This window comes from Mus pahari, chromosome 18 (assembly GCF_900095145.1).
Source record: "Mus pahari chromosome 18, PAHARI_EIJ_v1.1, whole genome shotgun sequence".
Taxonomy (NCBI): Eukaryota; Metazoa; Chordata; class Mammalia; order Rodentia; family Muridae; genus Mus; species Mus pahari.
In genome coordinates, this window is record NC_034607.1 from 15,178,260 (window position 1) to 15,192,228 (window position 13,969).

Consider the following 13,969-nt stretch of genomic DNA (forward strand, 5'->3'; position numbering starts at 1 on the left):
TCACACCTCCGTTGGAGTAATGCAGTGTTCCACTCAGCAGACCTGAGAAACTGCATTTCTTCTTTTGCTCTTTATTTTTATTGTGTATGTGCATGCAGCTGTGCACGCACATGCTATACAGCCTTGGTGTCGAAGTCAGAGGACAACTTACGGGAGTTGCTCTCTTCTCTTCCACCATGTGGGTCCCAGGGATCACACTCAGGTTGTCAGACTTAATGCCAGGATAGTTTACTCTCTGAGCCATTGAATGGGCCAGAAAGCTACATTTCTGCTCTGCTCCCAGATTGCTGCTCTGCAGCCCTGCGGAGTTCGTTTAAGTAGACAAGATTCTAAGCCAAGTTTCGCGAGGGACTAACAATGAGATCTTTGCAGCTACTACTGTGCCTCAGTTTCATGGCAAAATAAAGCCCAACTCGAGGCCATTCCTAGAAGCCACTTTAGGGAAGGAGTGACCCAACTATGTACAAAGTTATGACCACATTCCCTAGAGCAAAGAACTAGGACGTATACGCGAAGGAATAACTTTTGGCGACTAGTTGTTTCCTGGGTGGCTAGAATCGCGACAGGGCCCATTGATGGGGAAGAGGGTACCCTCCCAGAAAGTTCTCTCTACCCTCTTGGTCAGAAGGGACCCGAGGGCCCGGAAGCCCGCGGGCCGGAGCCCAGCGGACCAATGGGGCTGCGGAGAGGGAGGGAGGGTATAGCGCCCGCCAGCCCTTTCCGACTGCGGCCCCGCCCCTTAGAACGTTGTGACGTCGGAGCATTCCACGGTTGCTACATCGTCGCGAGGGGCGGGGCGCCTGTCAGGGAAGCGGTGCGCGCGGGTGGCGGGCGGGCTGGGGCTTCTCCGCACAGTGCCAGCGCCAGCGCCAGCGCCAGACCCGCCCGCACCCCGCGCTCTCCCTCACGCGCGTCGCTTCTCCTAGGACTTGCTAGCCCGCACTCTTGCTCTCCCACCCGTGAGCCATCGCAGGATGGAGCTGCTGTGTTGCGAGGGCACCCGGCACGCGCCCCGGGCCGGGCCCGACCCGCGGCTGCTTGGGGACCAGCGTGTCCTGCAGAGTTTGCTCCGCTTGGAGGAGCGCTACGTGCCGCGAGCCTCCTACTTCCAGTGCGTGCAAAAGGAGATCAAGCCGCACATGCGGAAGATGCTGGCATACTGGATGCTGGAGGTAAAGCCCGGACGGGTCCCCTCTCCTCACCCCACCCCCACCCCCGGCTCTGGGACAAATTGAACTTTCCCTGTCGGAGCTTTGCGATCCCGACCACAATCTGCAAGATGCTTTGGCGGCCCAGACTACGTGGGGCCTGGCCTTTTCACACAAGCGCCCTAAGCAGCTGCCTGCGTTCTGTCCCTTTCCTTTCCCCAATCCTGATCGGTTTCTGTGACTTCCAGTCACTTGGCACTGTAACTAAGCTTCACTTTGGATCGGGAAAGCGGGCTAAGGGCCACTCTTTCCCCTGTGGCTTTCCTCGGTGTCTCCTGCTTCCTTCCTCACCCGGTGCTCTCTGGAGGGCGCGTTTGGACCTGGCCTCGACCGCCTTCGCCCCAGAACTGGTTCCTGTGTCTATCGCGGGGTTCTGGCGGGGGAAACTGGTGGGTGGGGGTGGCGCAGGCTCGGTTCCGGTCCACAGGGAAATGAAAAGTGCCGGAGACCGCGGCAGGAGTTCCCTCCCTTCCCCCTGGGAGTGTGTGTGCAGTGGGTGGCGGTAATGAGGGTAAGGTCCCAATTCTCTCTAGGTGACCCTTCCGTCCCCCTTCCGCTCGCCGTGGGGGAGGGGAGTCTGGAATCCTTCGTGAGCCTGGGCTTCTCTCTTCTACACCCCCTACTCCGGGGTGGGGAGGAGACCATGCAGAGGAAGTGGGGGGGTCACCTTGGGGAGGGCACATCCTCCTCGGTTATTGATACTTGTCGCTCTAAGTTTATCCCTTCTCGGCTTATTTTTTTGCTCCACATTCCACTCTTCCCCCCCCCCGCCTTCTCCATGCTGTCGCGTTTCACTTGGTCTTTCCCTAGCAATGACTCGTGCGCCCTCCCTCAGGTGTGTGAGGAGCAGCGCTGCGAGGAGGATGTCTTCCCTCTGGCTATGAACTACCTGGATCGCTACCTGTCCTGCGTCCCCACCCGAAAGGCTCAATTGCAGCTTCTAGGTACCGTCTGCCTGTTGCTGGCCTCCAAGCTGCGCGAAACCACGCCCCTGACCATTGAGAAGCTTTGCATCTATACGGACCAGGCTGTGGCTCCATGGCAGTTGCGGGTGCGTGCAGAATCTCCCCCCCCTCCAACCAAACATACGATTGCCCTATGTACTAGTAAAAGAAAAGCCAAGCTCACCCCCTCACCCACCAACCCTCCCTTCGCCCCTGCCTGGTATTTTGGGACAAAGGCCTTGTAGTGTAGTAGTGGAGCTTCGGCTGCAAGCTTAAAACTAAACGAACCCCTTTCCTCTGACCGCAGTGGGGTTCCACTCCTAACTCGTCCCCCCACCCCCCGCCCTCGCCCATCCCCCCCACCCCCCAGATAGTAACAAGTCCAATTGCGGGTCTATACACCAGTACTTTGCCTCTGGGTTTACACAGCCACCGTGAGTTATTTATTGGCAGCAGCAGGGCATGTCTGCACACCCCCACCGGAGTGGAATGTGCTTCACGTGGGGGAGGGGGCTGCCTTGCATGAGTTCTTTATCCCCGTGTGGACTTTGTGATGGAAAAGCCTCCCGGAGCTGATTAAAGCCAGGCCCTGCTCGCTGGAAGGAGGCGCTGAGGTGTTTTCATCCCTTTTCCCCCCTAGCCCCGAAGACACCGCTCCTTACTAGCCCCCCCCCCCCCTGTCTTCCTTCTGAAAAACTCGAGCAGCTGCTCTGGGCCGGTGGAAGTTTCTCCCTTTGCTGCTCAGCCAAAGGCCAGAGCTGAGACAGACAGGGAGCTGAGCTGCAGCTGCTTCCGATGTGATAATGATGCCGGTCCCCTGGCCCTCCCACTCAGACCGAGGGCTTTCATAACCCTGTGGGGAGCTGCTGTCACTCCTGTGGTTTGGGAAGTGGCTCCTTGGGGCCTCTTGCTGGGAACTTGGGCTGGGCTCCTCCAGGCGGGGCAAAAATCGGTTGGGTTCTGCCCAGCCCCGGAGGAGTCATGGGAGGAGGTGGAGGATCTGCTTGGATCTGGAAGGGAACATGAACATCATCTCCCACAGGGTCTGGGGGAGAGGGTGGGTGAGCGGGCACCTCCCTCCACCTTGTTCTGTGGCTGGCCAAGCCTTCCCTGACCCTCAGAGGAGTCTCTGGGCCCCATCTCCTAGGGAGGAGGGCAGCAGCCAGACTCCTGTGATTGGCTGGCTGGGAAGCTAGGGTACTGGGGCCCCTGACTGCTGTGAGTCGGGGAACTGGATTCCTCTTCCTGTCAAGCAGCTCTCACGGATGGGAGGCCTGAGTTGGGAATCCGGGAGGCCCCACGGCTCTTTGTGATGAATCTAGTTTCCAGAGCCAGGCAGCACGAGGTTTTTTGAGGGATTGAGGTTGGGAGGTAGAAGACTTATTCTTTGTGAAGAGATTAAGGGTGGTCTACATGGCTGTGTGTGAGGGGAGATTTTCAGAATAGGCAAAGCCCTTCTCCTGCTCAAGGCCCTGAGCTGTGAGTGGCCTGCGGTCAGAGTTGTGAGGGACTCCAAGAACTCCAGCAGTCTAAATCCACACAGCAGAGCAGAGGCCCCAGCAAGGAGGGGAAAATTCCGACCAGAGCGCCTTGAAGGCAGGGATGGGTTTGGTGCTGCCAGCTCAGCTCCTATGTTCTTGGGGTAGGGCTGGGGTTTTCATGTCGTCTGGATACAGGGGAGGGTGCCCACCTAGTGAGGGCTACTGGTTGCCATTGGGGTGTCCCCATAAAGACTGGATGCTATTTGATTAATAGGATAGAGCCCTGGGTGCAAAATGCAAGCTTCCTTGCCTTACCTCTGGCTCTAGTCCAGGCTGTATTTCTGTGGGGTTCTGTAAGGAGCCTGGGGCTGACACCTAGGTCATGGGACAAAGAGGGGGACAGCTGTTGCTGGGGGGGGTCCTGGAAGAGGCTGGGTGGGGCGGACATTTCTACCTCAGTGAGGAGTCAAACCCATGAGTTCCTTCCTGAGATAAAACAATGAAGAAATCCTCCTGTATGCAACTCGGAAGTGCAGCTTCGGGCCAGGGCTAGGAACTTCACATGAGTAGACTGAGGTTGGGGCTCCTAACCTCCTAAGACCTCTGAATGGTCATGTAGGCTTGGACGGGCTTCTCTGGGGTCATCTGGATTCATCCTGTTTGGCTTGGACTCCCTCGTCTGGAGACAGGACCCACCCATGATGTCCCACAAAGGGGGCGTGGGTTGGGTTGGGCAACCTCCTCTTTGAGGAACCTTAGGGACGGCTTTCTGCTCGGTTTTTTTGGTCTAAGAGACCTGGCTGTGATGTTGGGGAAGAGATTCCCGAAGCCTGTGGAATTTAGAGTTGGTCTGTTTCAACTCACGTCAGCCTCAGACTCATGGGAGGATTAAAAGGGATAAATTCAGGTCATTCTAGCGCCTAGTAACGATCAATAGATGCTTAAGTGCGTGCCCCTAGATCTTCCCTGCCCCAGACCCATCACTCCTCAGCGCCAGCCCCTGAAGCCAGAGGCAGGACTGTCAAATTCTCAGGCCCCCTTGGCGGCGGCGGCGGCGGCTGCTGACTCCATGTTCCTTCCCTAACCCCCAGGAGTGGGAGGTGCTGGTCCTGGGGAAGCTCAAGTGGGACCTGGCTGCTGTGATTGCGCACGACTTCCTGGCCCTGATTCTGCACCGCCTGTCTCTGCCCAGTGACCGGCAGGCCTTGGTCAAAAAGCATGCCCAGACCTTTCTGGCCCTCTGTGCTACAGGTAGGAACCAGCTTGGGGGAAATTGGGGGGTTTGGGGAAGGATTTGTAGTAGCAGCCAGGAGATGGTTTCAGTACGCAGACGCGTGTACGGTGACCCTGGGAATAGTGAATAGTTACCTGCCTAAGGTCTTCCTAGCAGGGTTTTGGATATTTTCTAGTTCCTGGCCAGGTACACCTTGGGTAGGCGGAAAGTTTGTTTGCTCATATCGGAGAAGGTCGGGCTGCTGTCTGGTGGGTCAGTGATAGTGTGCGTTTCTCAGTCAAATGGCCAGCAGCGTGAGCACACAGCAAACCCTCTCCTCCCTGGGATCTGCCTCCTTCTCCCCGTGGCTCAGTATCACCCCATCCACCACCGGGGGTGGGGTGGGGTGGGGTGGGAGAGTGCCCTTCTCATGGATCCCTCTCTTTCCCCAGATTACACCTTTGCGATGTATCCTCCATCCATGATCGCCACAGGCAGCATTGGGGCGGCAGTGCTAGGCCTAGGCGCCTGCTCTATGTCTGCAGATGAGCTCACAGAGTTGCTTGCCGGGATCACAGGCACTGAAGTGGTAAGACTCAGGGCCCGGGTCACAAAAAAAAAAAAAAAAAAAGCTCTTCCTCCGAATCCCCAGCAGAGGGCGCCATCCACCCTGCCCCCCCAACTCCGATTGTATGCTCTTGCCTGCTTCTCTGGCCTTTTATCTCCTGTGCCAGTCTGGAGAGGAGTGGGTGGGGTGAAGGACACTCGGCGTGTAGATGCCCTTCTCTTGACAAGTGCTGTGTCGCGGCCAGGGGTGGGGGACTTGGTGTCAGATGCAGGGTTGCTCTCACACCCTTGCCACATCCTCTTGCCAGTTTCTGAGAACTCAAGACCTGATTCCTGGGCTGGGCTGTGGCCTAACCTCCCCAGACTTCCCGGTGCACAGGGGGTGGCCTTTCCCTTCCACCTACCTGCTGTCAGTGCAGTGAGGGAGAGAGAGAGAGAGAGAGAGAGAGAGAGACCCTTGGATGAATGACCTTGTTTTTCTTCTAGGATTGCCTGCGTGCCTGCCAGGAGCAGATCGAAGCTGCCCTCAGGGAGAGCCTCAGGGAAGCTGCTCAGACAGCCCCCAGCCCGGTGCCCAAAGCCCCCCGGGGCTCTAGCAGCCAGGGGCCCAGTCAGACCAGCACTCCCACAGATGTCACAGCCATTCACCTGTAGCTTGAGACAGGCCCTCTCAGGTGGCCACCAAGCAGAGGAGGGGCCCCTGCCACCCCCTCCCTGCCTCTAGAACAATCCATGCCATATCTGAAGCCCGAGGGGGGGGTGCTCTCCTTCCCCCTCACAAAGCCCAAGGGGCCAGGTCCTGCCTATCCCCACAGTGTGCACTAAGGGGCTGCTTGGTCATGAGGGGCGTCTTCATGGCCAGTCAGCCCCTCTTCCTTCCCACTCAACCAGCTTGGCTGTCCTGGGCCATGATGGTCAGAGGAATACAAACAGGTAAAATCCACACACCAGCATTTCTTTTGAGTCCCTCTTCTGTCTGGGGCTCCAACCTTCTCAGTTGCCAAAACGCCCCAGTACCTTCCAAAGGTGTTGGCCCTCGCAGGGTCCTTCCGGCATCCTGATAGCCGCCCTAGATGGCCTCTGTGTAATCCCCACTCCAGCTGCTTTTAGAGGGACCAGCCTAGGCTTTGGCCAGAAGAGCGAGAACCACACATTGTCGCTTTGCTTCCCGCTTAGCTTCTGGGATGGAGGGGTCTTGAGGGGTGCCAATGGTCATTTTAATTTATTGCCTTGAATACAACTGTAAGAGGGTACAGTGAGGCCTGTACCCCACAAGTGGTGGTAACCCTGGCGGTTGCTTTCCCTCCCCTTCCCCTCTGCTACTGCTTTGTGGCCCAGGAGCTGCTACAGCCTGGGATGGGGTCATGCCTTCCTCTCCTTACCCTTCCACCTCATCGTCATTGGAGCGGGGTTCAGGTTGGGATGGACGGATGCGGTGGAGGTGACCGAGCTATCTGGAGAGAGGGCAAGCCCTAGGGACACAGGTCTTTCCTCGGGCCACAAGGTTTGGGCTGGTGGCCCATTTCTATCATGCTGCCTTAATAAAGATTTCGGAATAAAGGTGGCTCTTGTGATCCCTGGGGTTGTGTGGGAGCTGGGGTCAGAAAGCTGTGGCCTAGGCAGCATGACCTGCTTTCCCTGTGCACGTTAACCAAGTGCTAAGGAGTAGCCAGCGCTACCCAGAGGGCTCATGGGAGACAGGGCTGGACACTTTTACGTAAAACCCTATGATCCTTAGCACACTCAGGGCAGACAGAGGAAGAGGGCTCACCTGTGCTACATAGTGCAGAACTGTGGCTCAGCAACAGCACTGGCTCCTCCTGAGAGCCTGGGTTGAATTCCCAGCAGCTAACTGCCATTTTCTTAACTCCTGTCTCAGGGATCTGATGCTGAGGCACAAAGCTCAGAATGCATTAAAAAACAAAACCGGATGAATGGGGTCAGGGTGTGGCTGGAAGCACTTCCCCTAGCAGGGAGGCAGGCCCATCCTCAGTGCTGCAGAGAAGCAAGCTGTGTGTGTGTGTGTGTGTGTATGTGTGTGTGTGTGAGAGAGAGAGAGAGAGAGAGAGAGAGAGAGAGAGAGAGAGAGAGAGAGGAAGCGAGAGGGAGGGAGTAATTCAGTTGGGCTGAGCTAGGTTCTTCTCTTTGCTTTTACCCAATGTTTCCAAGATGATCTACCGGGTAAGCAAATATGAACTCAACAGGCCAAAACTTTCCAGATACGCAAACTAGATTGTTATAGACACACCTTTTCAAAAGTGAACGTGATTGGTCTAAGGGGTTCTCGTTGTATGGCTAGCAGTGGCTGGCCTCAAACTTACAGATCCATGGTTGACTGCTATTAACATTTCATACATATTTTCTCAGGCCATTAAAAAATACAAAGATTGTGAGCCTAGCCTCTTTTTTTTTGTTTTGTTTTGGTTTTTCGAGATAGGGTTTCTCTGTGTAGCCCTGGCTGTCCTGGAACTCACTTTGTAGACCAGGCTGACCTCTAACTCAGAAATCCGCCTGCCTCTGCCTCCCAAGTGCTGGGATTAAAGGCGTGCACCACCACGCCCGGCTACTTTTTTTTTGGGGGGGGGGGGGCTAGCCTCTTAACAGCTGAGCCATCAGGCAGGTGGGTCGTCAAATTCAGGGCCAGCCTGGCCTACATGAGTTCCAGGACAGGCAAGGATACACAGGGAAACCCTGTCTTAAAACCTGACCTGGCGTCTCAGCCAGCCTAAAGTTCTGGTTGCTCTCCATAGCTAGGAGGAAATCCCATTTTTTCCTGATTTTGTTGTGTCACTGTCCCCTAGCAAGGGCCTGCTCCTGCAATATAGTCTTCCCTGATGGTGAACAACTGCCACTTTTCCAACAGACACCTTTCCAACATGGCAGCAGAATCTGGCCTCCCTAAAATAGTCCCTGACTGTATGTCCTGTTAAGAGTCAGGGGCGTGTCCGCACATTCTCCCTGTGAAGAACAAAGGAAGCAAGAGTCTAGAGACACTCCTTTGAAGAATAAGGTGGGGTGAGGGTTCTGTGAGAAGAACCCACTCTTCTGAGTTGGGAAGAGCCAGTAGTGACTCCCAACCGCTCCCCGTGGGGTGAGGGTGGAGAGAGGCAGGAACCTTCAGGGACCGAAACACAAGAGCTGCAATAAATAACTACCTGTTTTCTCCGCACCCCAGCAAGCTTACACGGTATCTGGAGAGAGCAGCCCTTATACCAAGTGCCAGGTGGGTTGTGGGGCTGCTGACTGAACTGAGGTAACTCCAGTTAGCTCAGGGACCGAAGTCTACGACGGCAGAGAAAGCCCACCAGATGCAGTGTCTTGACCTAGGTCTACACCAGCTGGGGTCCTGGGGTCCTCCCGCGCCCCCTGGGCCAACACAAGTGACTGTTCTCATTCCATGGTGACACCACCATCCTCCACGTCTCTGGGGACTGCACTCTGAAGCTCACGCCTGATTTCAGGGGACAGCTGCGGGTGGGGCTGCAGCCGAAGCAGTTCCAGGAGGGCCTCCTTCTGTTCCGTGGCCAGGTCGGCCTTGTAGCGCTGTGCTAGTGTCAGCAGGCACTGGTGCCAGAGCACAGGCAGCTGGCGCTTCTCCGTCCGGAAGGCCAGAAAGTGGAAGACGAGAGCGTCAAGCACGCGGTAGGGCAATGCGTACTTCTTATCCAGCAGCAGGCGCAGGAAGATGCTGTTGGCACCGCTGTATTCCATTTCAGCGATCTTCAGCATGGCTGCACTGGAAGGGAAGGCAGAGTCACGGGAATTAGGCCACACCTATGGGAGTCCTCTTCCTAGACATAGCCTTACTTCCGAGTTCCCAAGGGGGCCACCACAGGCTGCTCACCTGTTCATTACTATGCTACGGAGAGTCAGTCTCTTTACCCTCTCTATCCATCTGCCCCACCCACACCTCTGCCTCTGGCTTGGAGAGCAAGCAACCCCTGTGTTTAACTACAGAGTATGTCCAAATGTTTCGCCATCCCCACTTTTTAGCACACTTTCTTCCTAGATGCCCATTTACACATGCATTCATTCAATTATACTACGTACCAGGCCCCCAACCCTGCTCTTGAAGACCTACTATTCTGTTGGAGCAATCATACACCCACTGGCATCAACAGGCCACAGACGCGAGGTAATCATAGCTCACTCTCCACTCGCACCCTCATGACCAAGTTCTGGCCTCTCTACGGTTCCTCTCTGACCATCCTCCTCCACCTCCCCACCAGTACCTGGAGTGCAGCACGGGGATGGAGCACTTGGTGATGATGCTGCCCACGATGATGGCTTCTCGGAGGGTACAGGTGCCGGACTCACACAGCGGGATCAGGATTCCTAGGCAGAGTCAGATGCAGTGGCTTAGTCCAGGGTGAGGGAAGTGAGGCGCAGCCCCCAGCAGCCCCAGTCATCAAGGGCCACCAATGAACCGCTAAGCAAGAGCCCCGCCCCTCCTTTCTCCCCTCCACTCTACCTTTGAACCAGGCTCCAGGCTTGAACAGGGCCTTCTTGAGCGCCATGTAGAGGTGAAAGTTGAGTCGTTTGTATTCAGCAATGTCATCTCGCACTCGGGGAAGCAGGACAAGGTTGTAGAAGCGCTGAGCCATGCGCTCCTTCAGGTTAGAGGCAAAAATCCTAGCAGGGTGGGAGTTTCCAAGTTACCAGAGAGCCTGGCCCTGGCCCTTTAAGAATCATCACGGATGGTGCATTCGAGAGGTTTTATGGTAAGACACGGGGATATCACTTCAGAGAAGGCACGTGGGACTTGAGTGCACACACACCCAGGTCAGCTTAAAGAGGTAGAAGATGGCCATAGATGTACAGTTGAGCCATCTCTCGCCCCTTGTGTTTTTGTCTTCCTGTCTTCCTTCCTTCCTTCTTTTAAAAAAGATATTTATTTATTTTTATTTACATGAGTACACTGTAGGTGTCTTCAGATTGTATCCCATTACAGATGGTTGTGAGCCACCATGTGATTACTGGGAATTGAACTCAGGACCTCTGGAGGAGTAGTCAGTGCTCTTAACCGTTGAGCCATCTCTCCAGCCAGTGTTTTTCTTAAAAATGCTGCTACTGGAGCCTGAAGCCTGGCGTGTATTATTTAAGCGGGGCACCTTGAGCTACTTCCCCAGGCTATTTGTGTGGGCTACTCAAGAGAATCAGAACTGTCAGGCTGTTCTCCCACAGCAGAGCTGTAGCACGGGAGTGAAAGCCCTTCCCACTGAAGTGTACCACAGGACTTGGTCATGAAAAACGCAAGAACAGGGGGCTAGAGAGATGGCTCAAAGGTTAAGAGCACTGCCTGCTCTTCCAGAGGCCTTGAGTTCAATTCCCAGCAGCCACACGGTGGCTCACAGACATCTATAATGAGATCTGATGCCCTCTTCTGGCCTGTAGGCATATATGTAGACAGAATACTGTATAGATAATAAATCCTAAAATAAAATAAAATAAAAACCAACAGACAATAAAGTTTCCCCTCTAATAAACTCAAAACCAAAACCCAACAAGACTGAAAGTGACTGAGTTCGAGGATAGCCTGCTCTATAGAGTGAGTTCCAGGACAGCCAGGGATACACAGAAAAATTCTGTCTCGAAAAACCAAAATATGGAAAATGACATACAAGAAAATGGAATCTAAAATCAAACTTGAATATCTATAGTCACACCTGAAAATAGTTTTAAAACCCCCCAGAAAGAGCAAAAGTTAAGAGAACACCAGGAATAAACCCATTGGCCACACCCCACACCCTGCCACCCTGGCCCATCAATGCTACCTGGTGGCTTGGTACATGGCAGCTGCAGTCCAGGCCTCAGGCTCAGTGACATAAAGGATCTGCTCCCAGTTGGACAGTGCAGGGATGATCTTAAAAGCCTTGGGCAGTTTCCCACTGCGGTACTTACATAACACCTGGGGAAGAGAGAAGCAAAATCACCAACTGTGCTTGGGGTCCTGGCCCTGTCGCTCACTCATCTCCAGAACCATCCAGACTCATTCTCCAGGTGACCGGAGTTGACCAGAGTTTAGTAGACTTCCAGGCTCAGTAAGAGGCAGTACAAGAACCCGGACCTATCAGCTCTGCCCCAATCCTGTCCCCAATCGCCATGGCTTATTTGGTGGGGGCCATGGATTAGAGCCCACCCGAGACAGGGTATCCCAGCACATACACCGCTTAGCTCTTACCTCCCGGACTCCTCGGTACACTTCCAGGACCCGGGGATCCAGCTGAGGCATAGGGAAACCCGATACCTCTGACATGACAGTCTCCACCTCTGTCTGCTTCTCAGTCAACTTCTCCATGATGATGTCAGCCAGAGTGCGCCTATGGGGACACGGGGAAAGAGAGGTGGAAAGAACTGGGGTCACTTTCCATGAAACTGTAAAGTCTCCTCAACCTGTTCGTTATCTTTGTTGTTGTTGTTGTTGGACACAGGGTGTCTCTGCATAGCTTTGCCTGTCTTAGAACTGGCTCTGTAGACAAGGCTGACCTCAGACTCAGAGATCCACTTGTTTCTGCCTCCTTTGGGCTGGGATTAATGGTATGCGCCCCACTGCCTGGCCCCATTTATTAAAAAAGAAAGGCAGCAGTGGTGGTGTAAGCCTTTAATCCCAACACTAGGGAGGCAGGCAGATCTCGGTGAGTTCAGCATGGTCTTCATAGGGAGATCTATGCTTCAAACTTGCACGTTGTCCTTGCACAGGGGCCACATCCCTGTCACTGTTCTAATTTTAGTGTACGGGAAGCCGGAAGCGAGCAATGTATAATTCCCCTGGACTCTGACAAATCGTAATCTCGCTGGGACGCACAGCCTCAGCTCCCCTCTATGTCCATTTAGCCTCCTCAAAGTGTTGCAGAGCACAGAACCTGGATGTCTCTGCATTTGAGACAGAGCCAGCAGTGGTGGGGATGTTAGGCCCTTAGACTCTGAAGTCAGCCCCAGCTCTTCTATTCCTTGTATGATCCTGGGCCTGTCACTTGACTCCTCTAAGCCTCAGTTTCCCCATCTGTAAACTGGGGAAGTAAAAGGACCACCCTGGACAGTCAGCTGAAGGGTAAAAGACTGCAGCAGGCCTGACTCGCAGAGTGAGCCAGCAGGTCCTGGGGGCCATTTGCTTCAGGCTCACCTCCTGCTGCTCACACAATGGGGAGTACTGCTGAGTACAGACTGGAGCTCTGTGCCAGGCAGTGCTGGTGCACACCTCTCATCCTAGCGCTTAGAGGCGGGGTTCAAGGCCAGCCTAGCCTACTCACCCAGCACTTGCCTAGCGAGGATGAGACCTGGGTTCTGGCCTCCAGCACAAGGGACAAACGTTTCTCTGTGGTCTTTTTCAGTGCCAGGCAGCAGTGAATCGGAGACTTTCCAGACTGTGTCCTGCGGTCTGCACTGGTGGCAGGTGCTTTTATCTCCCCCCCCCCCCCCCCCCCCCCCGCACTGCACAGGCCCGGGGAACCGAGACTCAGGGTCAACAAGTCTCTTCTCAGGGAAATGGTAAACTTAGGCCTTTCGACTTCTAGTCTGGGTGCTTCACAGAACCTTCAACGTGCCTTAGGTGACAAGGCCTGACTGCTGTGTTCCCAAAGACCTTAGCCTGGTTTCCGAAGATGCCAGCAGCCATTGCTCAGAGTGCCCCTTTCCACTGTGTCGTCGCTTCCGTATAGCAACTGCAGAAAACATTCTGCTAAGTTTGTCAGACCAAGAGCCACCGGGTATGAGGTGCTGCCTGAGAGCCCTTTGGGGGACGCATCCACACTCCATGACTAATCTCAGAGCTGTCAGACACCATCTAGGGACAGGGTTCTCCTCTGTTCTCTGAACCCAAGCTGCTCACCACAGTACTATTAGTGATAGTGGTGTACTACACCACACTGAAAAAAATAAACTGGTTGAGCCCCTTTGCCTTAAGCCCACTCCTCTCAATGAGGCCAGATCCATCTGCTCAAGAATCTGACCATAGGCAACCTAAATAACTGCATGTTTAGAAGTAGCACTTACAACCCATGGGGGTACGTCTGTGGGTCTACCCAGAGGTAGTGTTAACCCCTCTGGGAACATTTGGCAATTCCTAGAAGAACTTTTCACTACTGGTATCAGGAGAGTAGGTGTCAAGAGACAGCTGCTATCAGCCCCAACACCGTGACTGAGATGGAAAGCCCTGAGTTACAGACTAAGCTATGGGCTGGCGAGATGGCTCAGCGGGTAAGAGCACTGACTGCTCTTCCGAAGGTCCTGGGTTCAAATCCCAGCAACCATAAGGTGGCTCACACCCACCCATAATGAGATTTGACACCCTCTTCTGGTGTGCCTGAAGTCAGCTACAGTGTACTTATGTATGATAAGTAAATAAATCTTTGGGCCAGAGCGAGCGGGGTTGACCGGAGTGAGCAGAGGTCCTAAATTCAACTCCCAACAACCACATGAAGGCTCATAACCATCTGTATAGCTACAGCGTGTACTCATACATAAAACAAATAAATTAATCTTTAAAAAAAAAAAAAAAAAAAAGACTAAGCAATGAGCCACACAACAGAATGGATCCCCAATTATAACAAGGAGCTG

The 13,969-nt window shown here is 54.3% G+C and overlaps 2 protein-coding genes across 2 annotated transcripts in view; one reads left to right on the top strand and one right to left on the bottom strand.

Annotated features, from left to right (window-relative positions):
* Positions 1-762: 762 nt before the first annotated feature.
* On the top strand, positions 763-6,973 carry Ccnd3 (cyclin D3). Its single transcript, XM_021217536.1, has 5 exons — positions 763-1,172; positions 2,044-2,259; positions 4,725-4,884; positions 5,299-5,435; positions 5,900-6,973. Exons 1-5 carry the CDS (start codon positions 975-977, stop codon positions 6,065-6,067), a joined length of 879 nt encoding a protein of 292 aa, XP_021073195.1. The 5' UTR covers positions 763-974; the 3' UTR covers positions 6,068-6,973.
* A 1,070-nt stretch (positions 6,974-8,043) lies between these two features.
* Positions 8,044-13,969, bottom strand: part of Bysl (bystin like) — a 10,311-nt gene continuing 4,385 nt past the window's right edge. Inside the window, exons 3-7 of the mRNA XM_021218111.2 lie at positions 11,595-11,733; positions 11,188-11,321; positions 9,885-10,045; positions 9,646-9,748; positions 8,044-9,149 (exon numbers count right to left, since the gene is read on the bottom strand). Of these exons, the coding sequence (XP_021073770.1) occupies positions 8,804-9,149; positions 9,646-9,748; positions 9,885-10,045; positions 11,188-11,321; positions 11,595-11,733 (883 nt within the window). The 3' untranslated portion in view covers positions 8,044-8,803. The remainder of the gene's footprint in view (positions 9,150-9,645; positions 9,749-9,884; positions 10,046-11,187; positions 11,322-11,594; positions 11,734-13,969) is intronic.